Source organism: Pteronotus mesoamericanus, unplaced genomic scaffold, assembly GCF_021234165.1.
Source record: "Pteronotus mesoamericanus isolate MK-2021 breed Mesoamerican mustached bat unplaced genomic scaffold, CSHL_Meso_final scaffold_54, whole genome shotgun sequence".
Lineage (NCBI taxonomy): Eukaryota > Metazoa > Chordata > Mammalia > Chiroptera > Mormoopidae > Pteronotus > Pteronotus mesoamericanus.
Window position 1 is genome coordinate 49,526,091 of NW_026555321.1, and position 22,143 is coordinate 49,548,233.

Sequence of the window (22,143 nt, forward strand, 5' to 3'; positions counted from 1 at the left end):
TCTTCCCTGAGCCATGTCCATATCTGAAAGTACCTACACACCACAAAAAGGAAGCTATTTGGATTGGTTCGTTCATTCATTCATTAGGCTGCTCACCTGCCAGATGCCAGGTACTGCCTAGTCATAATAATAATAGAGTATACAACTCAGGTTCCTGCCCTCAAGATAATTACACTCCAGTGGAACAGAATAAATAAACTCAGGTGGTGGTACCTGTTAAGATGAAACACTTAAGATGTAGCATGATGAGGCTGATGTGGCTCAGTGGATTAAGCACTAGGTGTAAACCAAAAGAGTTACTGGTTCAATCCCTAGTCAGGGCACATTCATGGGTTGCAGGCCAGGTCCCCGGTTGGGGTGTGCAAGAGCAACAGAGCAATGTTTCTCTCCTAGTCTTTCTCCCTTCCTTCCCCTCTCTGAAAATAAAATATTTTAAAAAAGAAAGAAAGAAAGTAGAGTGACTGGAGGAGGAGGTTCTATGAGAAGGTAACGTAAGTCTAGACCAGAGTTTCTAGATCTTGGTTGTACTGGTATTTGGGGCCAGGTAATTCTTTGTTGCAGGGGACTGTCCTATGCACTGGGATGTTTAGCAGCCTCCATAGTCTCTACCCACTATATGTTAGTAACCCCTCCCCAGCTGTATGTAACAACCAAAACTGTCTTCACACATTGCCTGATCAGGGTGGAGGATGGGAACAAAACCACCTGGGTTGGAAACCACTGATCTTAAATGATGTTTAACAGCATGGGTTCTGGAGTTAGAATGGATTAGGATTGCTGCTTATTAGCTGTTGAGTTGAGGCAAATTACTTCATCTAAGCCTCGGTTTCTTCATAAGTAAAATAGGCAAAATAATATCTACATCAAAATTAATGTGAAGAAAAATAATACCTGTTGTCACAGACTAAATATTTGTGTCCCTCCTACCCGCGCCCCCCCGCAAATTCACATATTGAATCCCTAATCCCTAGTGTGGCTGTATTTGGAGGAAGGACTTCTAAAGAAGTAATTAGGGTTGAATGAAGCTATAGGATGAGGCCCTAATCCAATAAGGTTAGACCACTTATAAAAAAAAGGACACCAAAAGTAAGAAGGTAGCCATCTGCAAGCCAGGAAGAGGACCCTCACCAGAAACTGAAATTTGTCATCACCTTGATCATGAACTTCTAGCCCAGAACTGTAAAAAAAAAATAAATCTGTTGTTTAAACAACCCAATCTGTGGCATTTTGTTATGGCAGCCCAAGCAGACTAATACACATTTTCTGTAAAGAGCCCAGAGCAGAGCTACAATAACCAAGGGTGAATAAATGGAGCTGTTACTATTCTTGAATTCATCAGCTGAACTGTTATCAACAGACTCCATTCTTGTCTCATCTATACTCAATTACAGTTGAAGTTTCCATGGCATTTGTCCATTTTGACTCCCTCTAAATTCACCATCACATTAGGGGCAGGTACAAGAATCAGGCATCAGGCCCTGATGAGTGTGGCTCAGTGGGTCGGGCGTTACCCCACAAAGTAAAAGATCACCAGTTGATTCCTGTTCTGGGCCTATCCCTGGGTTAGTAGTTCAGTCTGCAGTCAGAGTTCATACAGGAGGCCGCATACAGGAGAGAAACCAATCGATGTTTTTCTCCCTCTTTCTTCCTCCTTCCCCTCTCTCTAAAAATAAATAAATAAAATCTTTTTAAAATAAAAAAGAATTAGGCATTAGTTACCAGCATCCATTCCATGGCTTCTCCCTTCTTAACAGAACCTACACGTCTCCCCAACAAGGCCCAGATGAGAACTGACTTCGCCCCCACTGCAAGTGAACAATGATTTGCATAAGCTTAAGTGATTGGTATAGGGACTGCAGGCCTAAGCCATGCAGCACACAGCATGTAGCATTACTCTAGGTCTCCCTGTAAATAAGCAAGCCTGTCTCTCCTTTTGCCACAGTCACCCACCTGCAAACAAGAGAAGCTGTCCTGATGCCAAAGCCAGCACAGGGCAGACTGCAGTGCTGAGAGAATCGAGACTGTCCTTGACAATATCTGGGTCATGGTCTCACAGGTGGTGAGCATGGGCTGAAATCCAAGCCTTGCTGGGATGTGTATGCCCAGAAAATATATACAAGGGGTACTGTCTAGTTTGAACAAGGGTGCCATAGGGGCTGACGGCAGTTCTGAAGCAAATCAGAGAAATATGACCCATGTTCTGATCGAACCCTACCTGAAGCTCCCTCGTTCTTCTGAAAGTCTTAATTATATGCATCAACTAATCCCCTTTGTTGTTTAAGCCATTTAAGTCGTTTTTTTTAATTACCTGTAACCAAAAGCATCAAGGTGATTAAAATAGTTTATGCAACCGAAAGGAAACTTGGAATCTTCACCTCTGTACAAAATACTCAAACTGAAATCATTTATTCAGCTATCCATTATATCAGCTGCTGGAGACAGAGCAATCCACAGGAACATCATGTCTACCCTCGTGGAACATATCTGTTCTGTATAAACTACTTCACTTCAGAGAATCAGCACACCCCATACACTGAGCTTTTTAAAGAAAACTGTCATCAGTAAACACATTGATAAAGAAAGTTAAAAGGAACACTCAAAAACTACTCATCCCAGGCTTTCACATATAACAAGCATCAAACCCAAAGTGTCACTCTAGCCTCTTCTTCATGGAGAAGGTAAATATGACAGCAAAGATTGTGCCTATCCTCGCCATTTGTAATGGCATTGTGTCTTGTGCTGTTCAGTTTGGCAAGCACTAGCCAGCCATATGTGGATACTTAAGAGTTAAATTTAAAATAATTTTATGCAAATAAGATGAAATATTCATTTTCATAATGTGACTAATGAAATGTGGACACACTAGCCACACTAAAAGTACACGATCTGCACATGTAGCTAGTGAACAAAATACTGGAGAGAGGAAATAAAGAACATTTTCAGTATTGCAGAATATTTTATTGGATAGTAGTCTTTCTTCCAGAGTTCCTTTGCTATTTTAAGAAGGCAAGTATGGTGCTGAGGAAGAGGCCCCTCTAAATTAACAGGCTAATGCTAGGATCCACAAGCAAGAAACTGACCTTCCACCTACACATATGCACACACCCGGTATTTGCCACCCAAGAACTAGTAGCTCAAATCACTCAATTAGTCTTTCTGTTCTTTACTGTTGCCCCCAATCACTGGTCATTCAAATAGAGAGCAGGCTCTCTTACCATCATTTATTAGGTAGCTGGAATTGAAAAGGCCAGTATTTTAGACCCTGGAGCCTCGAACTTAGGACTTCCCACAACTAGCCAGTACTTTTTTAAACAATGGATTCAGAAGGCCCACTGCAGAGGATTCTAATTCCTGGGCTGGGGCCTAGTGATCCCCATCTTCAATAAACACCCTGGATTATTCTGAGTCATTGTGGATCATTCCTGGGAGTCAGGGCATCAGGCTGCGTTGGGCAAGGAGATATGATTCAGCACCACTCATGAAGTCACCCCCAGATGCCCACAGCATGAAAACTCTCCCAGGTAATAATTCTGGTGCACTTTAATTTCATGCAAACCCAATCTGTGGGCCACTGTTTCTGAAGCTGATCTTCTCCAAATACCTCTGCCTGCAATCTGCCAGCAGCCATCAGGTGAATATAAGGGCCTGGTAAGAGGTGCACAGGGCCCCAAAGATCCCCACGCCTTTTTAGAACATCTCTTCCCCCTCAGGAAGTCATGCAACAGGATGACTCATCATATTTTATTACACCAAACAGAGAGCCTTCTTCCACCAAAAAAGACTTCAATAATTACCAGCTATCATATTCCCAGTAATGCCTCCTTCTCACAATCATCTTCCTCTGAGATAATTATTTCACATAGAATTGCTTGAGCTTCAATTTTCAGGTGAAAAATACCTCAGAAACAGATTCACACTGCTTACAAAAGCCAGATCCCTTCTTACTTATGGCAGTTATTTTCCCACAGGCTTAGAGAAACAGAAATAGACAATAACTCCATGAATTTTTTCCTTGCTGGGCATCCTATCTCTCTGACTTCTCTCTTCTAAGTAATTAAATGTGTACAATACGTCAGTATTGATAGAACAATCTGTGCTTTCTAAAGAATTTTTATATACACGTGGAAGTGCTTAACCATGGCTTTGCATTACGGCATGACTCACTGTGGCTAGACTCTAATCTTTACCAAAGGCCAAAGCTCAGGAATTGTATCAAGGATCACCTGTACTAAAACACCATGGAATATAAGCTTTTCCTGCTATATCTTATCCTTAAGCATTTTAGAGAAACAAAAGCCAAAGTTCACCCCAACTTAGGAGAACTGCAGGTGCCCCAAAAGCAATTACGGTAAAGGAAGTGGATCCGAGTATACAGTAGTTGAAACTTGAAAACTGTTCTGAGCCTTGTCTCACATCCAAAGTCCTAAATTAAATATAGAATATCCTATCTAAACTTTGAGTTTCTATATAGCCCATTGAAATGTTCTTACTCTGTCTGATACGGGTCGGACAGAGGGAAGGAGAATAGAAACACTGTACAAATCCAAACCTACCAAAATTTGAACTCCATGTTGGGCTTTTGCTGTCAACTGTACAGTTTTCATTTGATAGAGGCCCTTCCTTGCTTGGCTCCTTGACAGAAAAATTGCAGTAACTAAACTCGAGCCTGAGTTACCTGAGTCCCTTTTGCCACCCCGCTGCTGCATACCCGGTACCCAACATGAATAATGCGTAACAGTCCAGGACACGAGCAGGAAAGCGGAAGGGCTGTATTGGTTTTCAAAGAACAAAACGGCCATATAACACTGTCCCTGAAAAACAGATGCCCACTGGTATTAGAGGTTAATCATGTTCTGAAAACATCCATTCTTGGAACAAAGGTCATGGTCCTTATTTATCTGTAAAATGTCCACACAAGTCATGTTACTAGGAACTTTCCGACTCTATTTAAAGCCAAACCTCCCTAAAAGCTGTATATAAAATTCATTCATTCTCTTATTTGTAAGGTCACATACTTCACAGTAAAATCACTTAAGGGCAGAGAATATATATGTATATATTTCCAGTACATATTCATATAAATGTCATCATCAAGATGCTATTTTGCACCCAGTTCTAAGAGTCAGCAGATCAGCACCATGAGATAAAGTACTCCAAGAATTACAATCAGCTGTCAAAATGCACCCTCTCCCCAGCTCCTCACAATTAAAATGGAGGAGTTGTCACTAGGCAGGCCCCAAACAAACGTCGATGGACTAGTGACAAACTAGACCACTTCTGGAACATAAAATTTTCTTTGACACGCACTTACTGACCCTCACTGTAAGTTGGTTGCTCTTCTGGGCCCTGAGAACACAGAAAAGGGTAAGAAACGCAATCGCTTCTCTTAAAAGAGATGAAGTGTGAGAGACGTCAAGTGCGAGAGACAAATACATAAGAGGTTGCAAGTTTGTCGCCTGAGGACCAAATATGGCTCCCAGATGTGTTTTGTTTGGTTCATCCATGCTTTTGAAATAACTCTGAACCAGCCTTTTGAAAATGATGATGTTCATTGTTGTTATTTTTTTTAACAAACTCAAGTTCCTAGGTTCTCTTGAAAACTTGAAAAACCTGGCAACACTGGGCCAATGATCCCACATAACAGCAATAAGCTGAAGCGGAGTGGCAGCTGCTCCCTTTGAACAAGACATGACCTTCCACTTCACCCAAGTCCCACTGCTCCCTAATGTACTTTAACACACCTACTCAGTATTTGAGTCCGTGATGACTATCATTAGGTAGAATCTGTTATAAGTGAGCTTAGTGAAGAGATACAAGACTCTCACATATAGGCTACAAGGATGTAAGTTGACATGTTTTCTGAAGAGCACTATAATGGTCGGTAATTAAGCCTTAAGAAGGTAAAATCATGTGGGCCAAGAATCCTAGACATCTATCTGAAGAAAATATCTAAAGAATTCACTAAAATATATGTATAAGGATATTCATCAATGTGTGTTTAATATAGAGAAGTGAAAACAGCCTAAATGTTCATCCTTTAATATTTTACAATATAGTAAATATAATGGTTTAATATATTATAATACAACCAAAATATGGTTTAGTATGTTATAATACAACTAAAAATTGATTCCACAGTTGTTTAAATGGTACAGTAAATATATAGATAGTAAAGAAAAATTATCTATGATATATTGTTAGGCACAAAGAAAAATCACACTAAAACAACACATATTGTATTATCCAATTTTCATAAGAAAAAGACCTTAAAAAAGCCTATCAAAAAAAGGATCTAATATATGTTTGTGTGCATTTTACATATGTGTGTGTATATAAAAATAGTGTTAACACATGTATTTCTCTGCAGTGGATGAGCAATGTGGATACGTTTTCCTTTCATATTCACATCTTTCTAAACTGCATACGTTGTTTAAATGAGGGGACAAAATTAAATTTCACCAGAAAAAACATAAGCTGTAGAAGCACAGACCAACTACCAGGTAGTGACTGACAGCCGCACAAGGTCACAATACTATTAGAGTTTTTAAAAGATTAGAAACCATAATCTAGATGCCTATGCTTTCATTTCAAAAAAATAAAACAACTCATATGTTCGAAACCAAAATAAGTTCATTTTTAACAACTTGATCTTGAGTTTTGAATTTTTAACCAAGTCACACAGACTTCAACAGGCTAATAGAAGAGGAAACGAACAGGCTTTCCCTATCAGATGTAAATTCTAGAGCTCGGCCAAGAATCCAGGTGGTAAAATACTGACTCTATTTAAATCAAGCCAAAGTGATGCCTTCTGTGGCCACATTACATAAGCAATAGGTTCAATCACTGAACACATCTGGTCAGAATAAAGGCCCTCTGCGACCTTCAACACAATTAATTCAGTATTTTCTATACAGTTCAAAATGCTACAACAACTGGCAGACAACCATCTTAAATCATCATAGAAAAGTCAGACATATGGCTAAGTATATTTAATATGCCTTAAAAATAAGCCAGAGATTTTCTAGCCAACGAGATCTTAGGCAAGAATTTTTTTTTTAATTTAAAAGTTCTGCCTACTTGTTACGCTCAAAAGAATTTGACAAATTATTCATTGAGCACCTACTGAGGACAGAGATGACAAAGAGCTCGAGAACAGGGATGCTGGCTTCAAGAATTCAGGAAAACATATCATCCAGTACAGAAGAGTGGCAAGTCTGCAATTATATCCAAGACCCCACTGTGACTCTTGAAATCAAACGTCCATGAGGGAAAAAAGAGAGAGCAGAGAGAGAGAGCAGAGAGAGGAAGGAATAAGAAGGGCTGTGAGGGAGATCAGGGAAAGTAGAAGATAGCAAATGAGCAGAATTGCTTGAAACTAGGTGGCAGCGTGCTGTGTGTTCTGGCAGATAAACACTTAAGAAATAAATATTGTATTTCTAGGACTGTCTTCAGTGGGCCACCTGGCATGTTGTGCTGTTTCAGGCAGCAACAGGACAGCCTCTAAGAGATGCATCCACACTGACTCCAACTGTCAAAGGACATGGAGTTAACACATTTCTGATGTAGAAACTGACCAGAGAAAAATTCTGAAATGTCCTATATTAAATTACAGCAGGCCGAGCACAGGAAGAAGAGACAAGGAGAGCTAATCAGTTAACAGCCACCAGCCAAAACCAACAGTCCGCTCACATACCTGAACGTATATTAAAACATTGAATCAACTTCCAGGCAGCTATTTCAGTTCTTATCTAACAGGATTAGCCGACCACCAGATAACACCACATCTTCCTTAAGCATGAACTTTCCAGACTGTTGCCCACAACCAATCCAGAAGCAACAAATACTTCATTACTATGCATCTGTCCCAGAACTTTCTCTGCTTCACCTTCTCCTACCCCAATGCAAACTCTTTCAAAACAACTTATATCCTCTCTCTCCAACTTATATCCTCTTCTCATTATAGAAGAGCCCTGTCAATCCCAGCATGGCAGACATGTTTGTCTTCTCCACCTGGCTCTGCCAGTGGTGGCCTAGACTGCATGCCCCAGGACCTGGTCCTCTTTCTAGACAAAACCGGGGATAAGAATTTTAAAACCGGGAATCTCACCTGTGTCAGTTGCCTGGGGACCAGGATATACTGCTGACCTCTCCAGCGAATTTTCTCATGGCTAAAATGAGAATGACATCATCTACCCAGGTAAAATCCTAACCTGATGTCAGTGACATGTTAGAAAATAGGGGGGAGGGGCCGGTAGGGGGACTGGGTATAAAAGGTGAAGAGATTGTGAAGTACAGATTAGTGGTTACAAAATAGTCAGGGGAATATAAAGAACAGCATAGGAAATATAGTCAATAAAATTGAAATAACTATGCATAAAGAGTTTCAGGTAGGTACTAGAAATATCACGGGGAACACCTTTATAGAGTATATGATTGTCTAACTACTCTCCTGCACACATGAAACTAATACAAAATAACACTGAATGTAAACTGAAATTGAAAAAAAATTTAATAAAAAAATTTTAAGTAAAAAATAAAAGATCAACAAATAATAGTCTGATTATTAGTTTACCACTCCTAATTCAGATTCCCAGTCTTAACCATGAAGTTATGCCTTACAGCAGGCTTCTCAGCCTCAGCTTTATTGCCTTTTAGGGCTAAAAATTCTCCAGTGTGAGGCTGTATTGTGCACAGTAGCATGTTTAGCAGCATCCCTGGCCTCTACTCCCTAAATGCCAGTAGCATGTCCCATCCTCAGTTGTTAACAATCAAAAATGATTCTAGACATTGCCAAATGTCCCCTGGGTGCAACATTTCCCCTAGTGAGAACATGGCTTTAGAGGACCTCACTGATGAGTCTCCATCTCTCAAATGAAAATTATCACAGCTGTTACTATGAAGGTATTTCAGCAAGCACTCCTAGGTGCCAAGCAAAGGACTGTTTTGCACACATTTTCCCATATAATCCTCCCAATGACCCAATGAAGTAGGTATTATTCTCATTTTCAACTGAAAGAACTGAGGTTCTGGGAAGTTAACATGCCCGTGGTGACTCAGCCAGGAAATGCCAGAGCCTGGACTTGAACCCAACCAGTCCAATTACAAACCCTTAAAATACCAAGCTCCACTGTGTCCCCAACCATTCCTGATATGGGAGCCTAGGTATGATACCAGGAAGAACAAAGGACCTCAGTACGACATTCTCAAGGATCATCCTTACTGCCTAGGACCCCCAGGAAATAGGGAAAGGACTTGTCCCTCCTTTATGCCTTACTTCAAAATGGGGCCTGATGACAATTATTAGAATTGATTGTCACCGGTGACAATGTGGGAGAAGTTCAGGCAGCTCAGACCTCCACCTATGCTTTATGAGGTACAGAGGTTTCCTTCTTACTTCTCTGAACTAATCCAGTCCCAGCCTTTTAAAAAAGCAGCATCTGAATCATGCAGAAAAATGAGGTATCCTAGACTTGAAAATATCTCCAGAGAACTGTGTACCACAATCTCCATCTCTTAAGAGATGCTTCTCTTCCAAATGCTTCCAGACAGGGAACATTCAAATAATAATGGAAGCCAACATTTCCTGAGCACTCACTATGTGCTGGGCCCTGCGCCAGGTGGTTTACTTAAATCTCATGTTATTCTTCCATCAGCCCAAGGAAGTAGGTATCATTATCATCCCTATTTTCAGAGAGAGAAATCATTGTACAAAGAAGTGTAGGTCTCACCCTGGGTCAAAGAGCTAATGAGCAGAAAAGCCTGCCTTCAAAAACCTGTGAATCTGCAGCACACCAAGAAATTGATATTTGTGGATTACCTTATAGTCCTATTAACTGTACTGCAGTCCTTTTAACACTGTATGTTGCAATAATTTTGAAATATGGCTTATAATCAGGGCATAATTGCCTTTTAATTGCACCATCAAGCCACTGTCCATAAAGAGAGCTTCGAATCTTGTCTCATAATGGGCTGAAAGATTTGCCTTATTGTGGAAAACATAACTGCATCTCATTAAATGCCCACCAAATGCCTCCACTGGCAGTAATGACACCTTAGATACAAGAATGTAATTCTCTTACATAACTTGTTCTCATGACACTGGAGATGAAAAGTCTATACACACAGCAGCTGACAGAGGTGCCCAGAAGAACCTCTCACAGTCCATTTGTGGCTGAGAGTTAGAAAAGTCCCCTGACAGTCAGCACAAGCGGCCAGCAATGTTCATTGTCTTCAAGAACATTCCTATATTAATCAGCTAAGCTCTACTTAGCTCCAGTCAGACACTGCAAATGTTAAACCCTCAGCAAGTTGAACATGATCCATCACGAATTACCTAAGTTGTCAGAGACTTTCAAATATTGGAATTTTTAGAGGCAACTGAGCTCGGGAGAGATTTATTCTAGTTCTAAATTTGACAGTGGATATCAGGAAATACTTGAACAACTACTACGCACTAGGCACTATTCTCGGTGCTATGCAGGCAGCAGGGAAGAGGATCAAACACATCCCTGCCCTCTCAGAGCTTATGTTCTAGAAGGGACAGATAAAACAAGGAATTTACTTATTTGGAAATTATTCACATACTATACAGTAAAATAAAGCAAAGAAAGGGAACAGGGAATGACAAGTGGCAGTGGACTTACAGTTTTAAATAACGAGGTCCGAGGAGGTGTCACTGAGAAGGTGACGTTTGGAAAAGACTTGAAGTTCATGAGGAAGCAAACCTTTGACATGTCTGAGTGGGGACTAGCAGGCCACATGGACAGGACAGAGAAGGAATGTCATGGGCCACATCATGGGGGGCCTTTTTAGTCCCTGAAAGGTCTTGGGCTTTCATTCTGAGGTAGGGACTATAGAAATGATTCTAAATAATGGGTTATTTCATTATTTAATTACTTAGCTATAAAAAAAGAAGGTTTAATCACAGAAGACATTGTTCAAACTACATTTTCTAATTTTGCTACATGCCTTCAGAAAAGCTGACGTCCAGAACACACTGGGCCCTACCCAGGACACTTGACTATAAAGGTAGAAGTCAGTATAACCGGGGTGTACTTGACATCCTGGGGATTCAGCTGTGGAAACACCAACACAAATTTACAGGAAATACTGCATGGATGCAGACATCCATACGATGCAGTACAACAAAGCTCCGGTATTTACTAGGGATTTTTCAAGGTTATGGATCTCACATATGAGCTGCACAAAGACAGACAGGAACGCAATAACCTACTTTTTTAGGATGCAAATGTCAGCCCTTAACAAATTTGACAGCCTTTATTTTCAGTGTATACAAAATCAGTATATCCTGTTACACATATATACACACTCAAGGAAGAGACCACTAACATCAGAGACGGGTGTTTTGCATTAAATAACCATCGTTTATAAAGCAACATCCTTCACATAAACCCTTGTGGTAAGAAGATGTCAGAATGTTTTTGCTTATAAACCACTTAATTCCCCTTGGTGGATATCATCAATTCTGCCATCTAAAACTAGCTGGGGAATGAATGCCAACAAACACAGTGAGCCAACTGTATGCCATTGCATCATGAGGTCAAGTTAATCTATTTTTAAATAACACAGCCATTGGCAAAGGGTGGCCGCTGGAAACAATGCACAAGTTGGGATGCCTGGCCTCGCGTTATTTTTTGTAAAAGCCGTGGAATGTTCCAAAGGATAACCCAAAAGTATCCTTCAGAGAGTGGTCTTCTGGCACCAAGAACAAAAACAGACTGGTTTTTGAAAGGTTAAGTTTAAAAAAAAGACAAACAAAACAATTTAAGAGCAGGAAGGGAAAAAAAATCAGACTTTCTGTACCAAAGATCTGATTTGCTATTGGTCGGGAAAATTGTACAGAGAGAGACAGTGCTACAAGAAAACAGAGGTACAGTGTCATTCTTCTGGATCCTAACACAGAGCAGGTCCCACATCAGCAGAAAACAGAAAAACCCCTCATCACCCTGCCTGCTGAATATCTTAATTTTCACTTCATAAAGTCCAGTTAGAGTCAACAGCAGAAATACTTAAATATAACTCATTAAGCCTATCAGTCACTTATTTATTTATATCTCAGTCTAAATTATTAGACACAGGAAACCCACTAAATGGAAGATCTAGTGATCAGAAAATGAACCTATTATGATCCTAAGTGAGAAAAAATAAGAGAGAAAAGAAGGAAATATGTTGTAGATGGTCTAGTCTGCACTTATCTAAGAAGCAACACTGGAAAACTCATTCACACATCCAACAAATTTTAGTGAGCTCCTATGATTTCATGGGTACTATTTTAGGCAATAAGAAACAGAGGAGTGAACAACTGAGCAAAGCTACTTGTTGTCATGGACCTTACATTCCAGTGGGAGGGGAGACAGACAATAAAGAAGAAACAGAAGACAATGTGAAATTTTGGCAAGGCTATGAAAACACAAACAGGAAGAAGAATGGCACGAGGTTCTAGAAGCTGTCTTCCAAGGGGTCAGTGTAGTGCTGACTTTCGCAGAACTGATTACCCTCAGCTCTTCCCAACTCAGTGATGCCACAGATCAAGGCCTCCCTTTTACCAGAGCTGGTTGTTAGGCATTTAGCAGCACAGCTCGGGAAAAGGAGCTCAAGGAGGCCTCTCTGAAGGGACACCAGGAGAGGAGCCATCTTGTGACCTTCTAGGGGGAAGAAAAAGCAAGCCCAGAGACCCTGAAGCAGAATTTGTGGGAAACCAAGAAAGACAAGGCACTGTATTTTAAGATGAGAATAGAATTTTGTTACAGAACTAGTGTAATATATTCCAATGGGTCAAAATAAACACATCCAAAACAAAACAAAGAAAGGCACAAAGAACTATTCAATTGTATGTGGTCATAATTCCCTCATTATGGCAAGGGAAGGGCCAGGTGGTGGTGTTGTGGTTTTTAAATTGTGTCTTATTTATTGACTTCATTCTGTCTCAAAAAAAAAAAAAAAAAACGGAGGGACCATTTCAGTTCCTGGGTAATTTGCAAAACCACAAAATTCACCTACAAAAATATGTAAGCATGACCTATAATATTACCAGTTTGGGAAACTACAATCACACCATTTTAAACTTTTGAAGTCTGGGTTATTCATGGAATTGCTACATTTGAGTGCAAAAGACCTGAAGGTGCAAACCCACTTCTTTCTGGCAGGAAGAAACTTAGGCCCAAAGAGGGTAACTTATCAAGAGTTACAGTACTAGCTGGCTAACCTGGAAGTCAGGTCATCTACCTCGTATGATATCATTTCCTCAATGTTAGTCTGCACCCAAAGGCAGTGGTACTCAAAATTAAGCGTACGTCAGAATCATCTGAGAGCTCGTCAAAACCACCCCACAGACTGCATCCCCACGAGCTTCAGAATCGGTGAGGATGAAGTGAGGCCAGGGAATGTGCATGTCTAACCAGTTCCCAGGTGATATTGGGTTGGCCAAAAAGTCCATTATATTTTTTCCATACCATGGCTCTCATAGTGCTTAGTTGTAACTTCATTTGAAACAATTTTGATAGATTATATTGTAACAGCTTTCATATCAGCGTGCATTTAAAAAAAAAAAAAACTTATCAAAATTGGTGAATTTTTGTGCAGCCATTGTATTGTTGAAGACGGAAGAAAATATACAACATTTTTGGTGTGTTATGCTTTAGTATTTCAAGAAAGGTAAAAATGCAACTGAAACACCAAAAAAATATTTGTGCTGTGTATGGAGAAGGTGCTGTGACTGGTTGAACATGTCAGAAGTGGTTTGCAAAGCTTCTTGGTTCTATTGACATTTTGGTCAAATAATTCTTTGCTGTGGGCTGTCTTCTGCATTAGAAGATGTTTAGCAGCACCCCTGGCCTCTACCCACTAGAAGCCAAGAGCGGGAGATAGCCAACGTACTCAAAATATCCAAATCAATAGTTATTGGTGAAAATGAAAAATCTGTCTTTTATGTTACGGAAAAAACTAAACAGGCTTTTTGGCCTACCCGATATTAATGCCACTGGTCTTTGAAACCCACTGACCCAGAAATTTAGGAGTATGGGTTTTGGAATCCAACACAGCTGCCAGCACTAGTTTTGCCACTTGTTTGAGCCATGGAAAAGCCACTCAAACTCTCTGGACTTTAGCTTCTGACATCTAACTTATGAGGAATAAAGAACAAAATGCCCATCCAGCACTAGCTTAGCAAAAGGGCTAGCACATTCTAAAGCAAGTGCTTAGTAAAAACTAACTACATCCTATAGCAACATTCCCTTAATTAGTTTTTTCTTTTTCCACATACACTAGAATGACTAAAATTCAAAAGAACAGACAATAGATTAGCAAAGATGTGAAGGAAATGGAAATTTATAGCAGCTTTATTCATTTAGCTATTATTCAAAAGCTAAAAATAGGATAAACAGTCCAAACGTCCATTGGTGAGCAAAAATATAAACAAACTGCCCTGACTGGTGTGGTTCAGTGGGTTGGGTGTCATCCCACAAACTGAAAGGTCCCAGGTTGATTCCCAGTCAGAGAACGTGCCTCAGCTGTGTGCTGGGTCCGCAGTTGGGGGTGTGAGAGGAGCAACTGATCAGCATTTCTCTCACATGTCACTGTTTCCCTTTCTTTCTCCCTCTCTCAATAAATAAATAAATAAATAAATAAAATCTTTAAAACATATATGCATATATAAACTGGTATACATATATAGCAGAATACTACTCAATAATAAAAAAGAACAATGATGCACACAAAAATATGAAATCTCCAAAAATATTTTGCTGAGTGAAAAAACCCAGACAAAAAGAGTACACACTGCATTATTTCATTTGTATGACTTTCAATAATAGACAAAAATAACTTATAAATGAGAAATAAATGGTGATAGAAGGCAATATGACTTGGGGTGGTGAACACAAAATACAATATACAGATGATGTATGATAGCACTGTATCTCTGAAACCTACGTCATTTTTTTTAGATTTTTATTTATTTATTTTTAGAGAGAAGGAAAGAGAAGGACAGAAACATCAGTGTGATGTTGTCTTTCGCAGGCCCTAACCAGGAACCTAGCCCGCAACCCAGGAATGTGCCCTGACCAGGACTCCAACCAAAGGCCCTTCTATTTGCAGGCTGGCACTCAACCCATTGAGCCACACCAGCTAGGGCTAAAACCTATGTAACTTTATTAACAAAGATCACCCCCAATAAATTCAATTTAAAAAATTTCAAATAACAAAGAAAAAGTAATTCATGGTGGAAGAGATCAAACAGCCTTTGCCTCTGGAGGACATGGAGGGAACTGACTGGAGAAGAACATGAGGGAAATTTCTGGGGTTCTATATCCTGGTCTGGGTGAATGTAACATGAGTATATACAATGGTCAAAACTCAGCAAACTATATACTTAAGATTGTGCATTTCACTACAGATAAATATTGCTTATAAAGTACCCAAATATGCTTTATAATACATGTAATAACATTTATATAGTACATATATACAAAAATGTTTGTAGGTACTTTGTGACAAAAGACTGTCTTCTCCCTTTAAAATCAATCAACTCCAACCTAGTAGATCCATTTAGCTTGATTCCTTCACAATCCAGTCCTACTTCATATAATACCACTTACTAATTTTGGTCTGTACACCATTCTAGAGACCTACCATTAAATAGAAACAGCAGAAATTTCTCTCAAAAGAAGACTGTGACACTTCCATACAGATAGCACCCACAGTGACCCATGTCCCTGGGAGTAGCTAGCTCAGGGTGCAGACAACACCAAAGTAACATTTTCCTTTAACATGTACCAAGTAAAAGGCTATCTAATATGATTAAAACATAGTAATGACACAGTAAGAGCAATTCTGTCATAATTTACATCATATTCTCAATGTCAAAGAGGGAACAGAAGACCAGTGAAATGCTTTCTAGTGTCATGTTTCTGTAATGAAGACATTAAAGAGCTAACTATGCCCATATAATTATCACGTGAAATAGTAGGTTTCATTTTGTAGTGGATTCCAGGCCATTCAAGTGTCCCCATCCACATTTTTATTCTATCCCACTACAAGCCAGACAAGTTAATCTATACGCACACCTGCTGTGAACATTCCTATGCAGCACATACAAAGGTTCTGGGGAAGGCAAATAACATAACACTTGGAGACACTACCATTTCCTTCCAGCCCAGAGGTGCCTGACTGCAAACACACTTGATTATCTGACCAATCCTTCCTAAATTCTTGACGAGGCAGCCCCGGAACAATGCCTCTCAGATCTTTGATAACTGGTGGAAGAGCACCTTGATGTGGAAAACTAGCTCCCATACAAAACCTAATGGACACCTGGAGGTCCCCCACTAGATGGTACCCCTGCCTGTCCTTCCTCCAGCCCTTCCTCCAGAAATGCCCCTGAACTGAGACCTGAAGCTGCTCCCATCAAAAGCTTTTACAAAGTATTTCTGCTACAGTTCTATCAAGAAAGTCATAAACCAGGTTTCTAAATCTAAAAGCTAAACTTAGAAATAAAACAACTGCTCAAATTCAATTTAAATATAACAGTAATAGCTCATTTTTATTGAGCACTTACTATGTGCCAGGCACTATTCTGCATACTTTCCTCTTATGCTTATGTAACAATCTTAAGAAAGCCATTTTACAGCTAGGTGTGAGGACAGTCTCTCCTGAGGCCAGGAATTGGCCCTCAAGTAAAGTCGGGGGAGAAAGGCAATGAATGAAGCACTCTTTCCGTCCAGTGAACTTACTACTTTGTATGGAAATGAGGCAAGAGATCTAACTCACAGTTTAGAATAAAGAACAAACTACAAGGTACACACTTATGGGACCCCAGAGAAAGAAGGATTTGTTCATCCTGGCTGGTTGCTCGAGGGCTTCTTCTTGAAAGAGATGTTCACGTGGAAACTGAGGACAGAAATGGAAGGAGTTTTCCATAGCTAAGTGTCAGCCCCTCAGCTCCCAAAGCTAGAAGTCCCACCACTCCACTTGGCAGCCTCTGTTTCATCTGGGACAGGCCACTTTCCAAGGCAGGATCAGCCAGTCTTATTTTTCCTTGACATGTTCCTCCAGCTTCTGTTGCCCCTACAGACCGTCACACATGGGAACTTTTCACCGCACTCTGCCACCTCCGCGCCCCCCCCCCCCCCCGCTGCCCCGCCACGCCCCGCGGCCCCGGCTTTGACGGAGAGGAAGTGCATAAAGACACTGGGTAGTACCAGGCATCCCTTTACTGATACAGGGACAACCCCCTGCCCCCACCGACTGTAAGGGACTCCCCACCACCCGCAGCCATCAAGGAGGCAATCACTCCACAGATTTGTGAGAGGAATTAGCTTCCACTCCCTCCTCACCAGTCTCTCCCCTCCCCAAAGGTCAGCTCCCCACATTTTCCTCTTCAGTGCTTTAAAGCTCTGCAGCTGGGCTCAGACCCTCATTTCGGTATCTGTGTGATCTTGGACAAGTAACCTAACCAATGTTAGTCCCAGTTTTCTTATCTGGAATAACTCGCCCTCAGGATTCTAGTGACTCAGAACGAGATAATGAAAAAAAAGCATTTTACAGTCTCGCACGTATTAAGTTAACAGAGAAGAGTGGTTATCCTTACCGTCATCATTAATGGTGATGATGACGGTGATGGTGGTGATAGTAGTGGCAGCATAAACTGGGGCTTGATTTGTGCTGGGAAATACCCCTCCTTTCCCTCCCCCAGTCCACCCCCCTCCCCCCCCCCCCCCACGTCTTGGTGCTGAGCCACACGGTGGAGACACATGCGTCATCCAGTTGTGGGGCGAGTGCAGGACCTTCAGGAGGCTGGCTCCGGAACATCCGGCGCCCCAACCCACCTGGAGGGTTGCAGGGTAAAGACAATTTTCTAATGGAGGAGGTCCAACAACCACACATCCTCTCCTCGTTCATACCCATTCTCCAGGTCTGAACACAGACAAGTAGCAAAGAACGCAGCACTGCGCCTGCTGCAACGCTCCCCCAAGGAGCCAGGAGATCCTCTACTCTGCCCTAGCCTCAGTTCCCCAAGTCTCCTCCAGGCACAAACGAAGCTGCGCTGCACTTGGTGGCTGAGATAACAGGTTGGCAAACAGGCCTGGGAAAAGTGCCCCCGCCTCCCGGCGCAAATCCAAACCCCTATTCCCAACACAGGTGGGCAAACAACCCGAAACCTATCCACAACTTTCTGTATTTCACCACCACTGGGCGCACAGCCTCAATTTCCCCCTCTAAACTGCGCTCGGAGCGGGGAAGCGGGAAATCGAGATGGGGGTTGGGGGAGAGAGGGACACTGCGCAGGCCGCTCCCCTTTTCTGGAAGCCTACCGGAGGCGCGTCCCGTCTTACCTTGTCTGACGGCTTTGAAAGTGACGGATTCCTTGCAGCTGTCGATGACTCCCAGAACGTCATAGCGGGGCAAGCCGGACACCCGGATCCCCTGCACCTCCAGAAGCAGCTCCCCCTCGCCCAGCCGGGGGCCCTCGCCGCCGCCAGGAAGCCCTGCCGCCTCGGCCGCTGCCACCGCTCCGACATACAGAAACTCCCCATTCTCCGCGCCCCCCAGCACCGTCACCCCCAGCTCGCCCTGGGGTCCCCGCTTCACGGTGCATTCGTGAACCTTGCTTGTCCAGTGGTTCTTCTTCTGGATCACTTTCGACATGACGAGTTATACCCCTCCTTCCCCCAAAAAAATATAAAATAAAATGAGAGACAGGTGCCCCCCCCCACGGCACAGCCCCCAAGTCCCCGCTGGTTCATGGGAGGGACATCTCCCTCCAAATAACGCAACGGGAGAGAGAAACTTGGCAGCCTTGCTCCCCTGCACACACTCGCGCACTCAAGCCATCATAAAACAAACTTTCTGGGCTTCCTCGCGAGCCCTGCACCGGCGCCCGCGAGCTTTGTTTGCATTCCGGTGCTTCTCGGTCCACGTTCTGGCGCCCGATCGTGCTCCCCGGGAGCAGAGTCCACTCTGCGCCGCTTGGGTTATATTTTTTTTCCTTCCTTCCTTTCTTTCGTGCCTCTTAGAAATGCGGAGTCTCCTCTTTACCTCCCGCCTGGCTCTCCTGTCCTCGTTGGCGGGCTGTTCCCGAGGGTGAGGGAAGCCCTTCCAGCCAGTTGCTGGGAGCCCTGGAGACGCTGTTGCAGAGTGGGGGTGGGGTGGGGGACAGGAGGGAAGTGCCTGCGGTCCCTTTAAGCAGATACAAAGGCTCGGCTTGTTTTGTTACAGTTCATTCTATTCCGCGCCGCGGAGCGCAGCGGCCGGCTGGAGGAGACGCGCGCGCATGCGCCCCGCGGTCTCCTGCCGGCCAGGCCGCCCCACCCCTCCTTCCCAAAGAGAGAGATTCCAATGTGCTTCCCTTTGGGTCCTAAAACCGATCCTCCGGAGGAAGGCAAGTTACCTTCTTTCATACACCCCTCTTATTCCTCCTTTCCTTTCAGGGCCCTGAACGCGGCGAATCCCTTTGGAGCTAAGGGGACGAGCACGTGTTTTACTCTTAACTGTTTGCAACTTTTGAAGCATTGTTAATATGGCTTTGGCATTTTAAAACCATTTCAAACAGGTCAGGGCTGAGGGAGGCTTACACACTCACCGTCACACATACACACTCTCGCCGGCCTAAGCCTCCTAATCGCCTTCGGCCAATGTCTGGCCCCGCTGACAGTGACCCAGCCCTGCTAGTCCACCGCCTCCGCCCACGCCCCACCCCCACCTCCCCTCCACTTTTACCCGTGTGCCCTACGCGGAGGCGGGCCATTGCTCCCGCCGACACTGAGCGGGAGGGTTCGGGTCCTGGAGCAGGTCTTGCCAGTGTCACCGGCAGGAGAAGGTCGACGGGGAGACGCGGGAGCGGGGCCGGGGAAGGTGGCGGCGGGTCGGGGGGGAGGGCGGGGGTTGTCCCCTGGAACGGCGTCGCACGCTCCCACACACAGATACCCGCACCCTTAAACTTTGGGGCCAACTTTTTAAGAGACAGGGAAAACTATAGAGGAGGGAAATAAGCCAGACGGTGAGAGTGGTTTGGGGGCTTTTTAACTGCCCTTTCAGCAAAACTTCTGAAGTCAGTCATCTCTACCCCGGCTCCAGTTTCCGGCTGAGTTGGAAAGGCTGCGGACCCGCCCCGGGGCCAGGAGATAAGGATCACCTCCGGGCTTGAGATCTTCACCGCGTCCTGGCGCCCGCGGGGGCGTAGGCGCGGCAGCCACCTCTAGAAATTCGCAGCCCCGGGGCGAGTGCCGCCCCGGCGCTCCGGGTGGGCGAGGGGTAGAGCGAGCGTCCGGAGCTGGGGAGCTGCAGACAACGAATCCCGTACACCAGGAAGTCTGCCCTCCTCGAATACTCCCCAAATTTTTTCCTCGGTGATTTATAACTTGTTTGTTTATCTTTGGTCACAGGAGAGAGTCCAAGTGTTCAAAAAGGGAGGTGAGTAGAAGCGATTCTCCGAAGGATGGGATGCTGCAGCAGCCAGAGTTGAGATCTGGATTTAGGTTCCCACTGGTCCAATCTCTTTGTGCCCTTGAGCGAGCTCCTTGACCCCTGGGAGCCTTCGTTCCTGGTGTTAAGTGAGAATAACAATACCTCACAAGGATTTTAGGAATGGCACACGGGCGAACACTTGTAAAGTGCCCAGCATGTACACAATACTTTTAAGTGGCTTATAATAAAAACTGATACTATTATAGTAGTATCACAGTATATGGAAAGAGAATTAGAAAGTCATTTGGGGTTTCAAAATAGATGATGCTGATAATTCTTTCTCTCCTTTCTAAAGCTTAAAGTAGTATAAAGGAATACATTTAAATGTGTTTAAAGCATGGGTTGGGGGGTGCTACCTAAGCTAATAAAAATAAGAGAAGAACGTTGATGTTTCTCCCTTGAGATATCCAGAACTGAAAAACCCATTGCCTTGTAGTATTTGTCAAAGGAGGAAGTGGCCAATTTTTCTTGGCTCTTCTTGTTGAGGAAAATTTCATATCCATGCTCTTTTCTCAGAAGCAATCAGTTTGTTTCACACCTGACTGGATCAAAATGAGTGGGAGCTTCAAAATATTCCTTCCCAAGGCCAATCAACCATCCAGCCCATCAGAAACTGAGGACTTTTAAGGTTCCCTTTAGGTGGGGCTGATACCCAACAGTTGAGGACCACACATCTAGCATCTTGATTCCTAAACGTTTTTCACATCACAGACCCTTTTGGAAAATAAACCTGTGTTGCACAGCTTCCTCTAGAGTGTAAGCTCCAGGAAGGAAGGGGACTTTAGCAATTTGGTTTACTGATATAGTCCCATTTCCTGGAACTGTGCCTGGTATCTCGTTAGTGAACAATTTTGTTGAATGGAACCCCCCAACAAAAAAGCACATTTTTGCATAACACCTTGGAATGAAGTCACAGATTCCCCTACAAATCACTAGTAAGCTTTAAAGCTTACTTCTCTACTCCATATTCTAGCAGTCTGATTGCTTGCCAAGGAGTTCCCTACCTGCCTAGCATCAGTGGTCCCCTCTCCATTTCCCCAGTATACTCCCGCTCCTGATAGGAGGAGTCCAAAGGATGGATGAGACCAAGTGTTTTGTGATTCCTCTCACTGCACAACATCATCTTCCCTCTCTAGGATTACAGGTGTCCTGCAGCTGAGAAGGAGAAAGAACTTGGAATGTGGCACACTTCAGATTTTAGATAGGGAATAACGCCAAGAAGGGCTACCTGAGGGTACAGAGGGCATGATGGAGAGTTGCACAGAAAGACATACTGTAATCCAAGAACATAAGTATGTTCAAGCTCCAAAGCGGCTAAGACTGTCAGTGTTCAGGAGTTTCAAAAAACTATGTTCAGGAGTTTTTTGAAAACCCTTCTTCTGACCCTTTCTGTCTATTCTCTTTCACCTGGTCCATTTCCTGTGTCCCATACCCAAAACAACTTCAGGGCAGAAGTATCTATCCAATCCAACCTTTGAATTCTCAGCACCTAAACCCATGTTTTGTGTGGAGTGTGCACCATACATATTTGTTGAATGACTAGGTATATAGATGAACAGTAACATTACCTGCAGAATATGTGACCTTTGATATGAAGCCTAGTTAGATTTAGTGGTATTTATAGATTGTTTTCTTGAAAGAGCTTATAGTTATCTCATTTTG

The 22,143-nt window shown here is 42.9% G+C and overlaps 1 protein-coding gene across 13 annotated transcripts in view; it reads right to left on the reverse strand.

The window, feature by feature from the left end:
- Positions 1–19,291, reverse strand: part of MAGI1 (membrane associated guanylate kinase, WW and PDZ domain containing 1) — a 613,456-nt gene extending 594,165 nt beyond the window's left edge. For all 13 annotated transcript variants that reach the window (XM_054595357.1, XM_054595351.1, XM_054595350.1 and 10 more), the window contains exon 1: positions 18,351–19,291. In XM_054595357.1, coding sequence (XP_054451332.1) covers positions 18,351–18,663 — 313 coding nt within the window. In that variant the 5' untranslated portion in view covers positions 18,664–19,291. The remainder of the gene's footprint in view (positions 1–18,350) is intronic.
- Between the last annotated feature and the right edge of the window lie 2,852 nt (positions 19,292–22,143).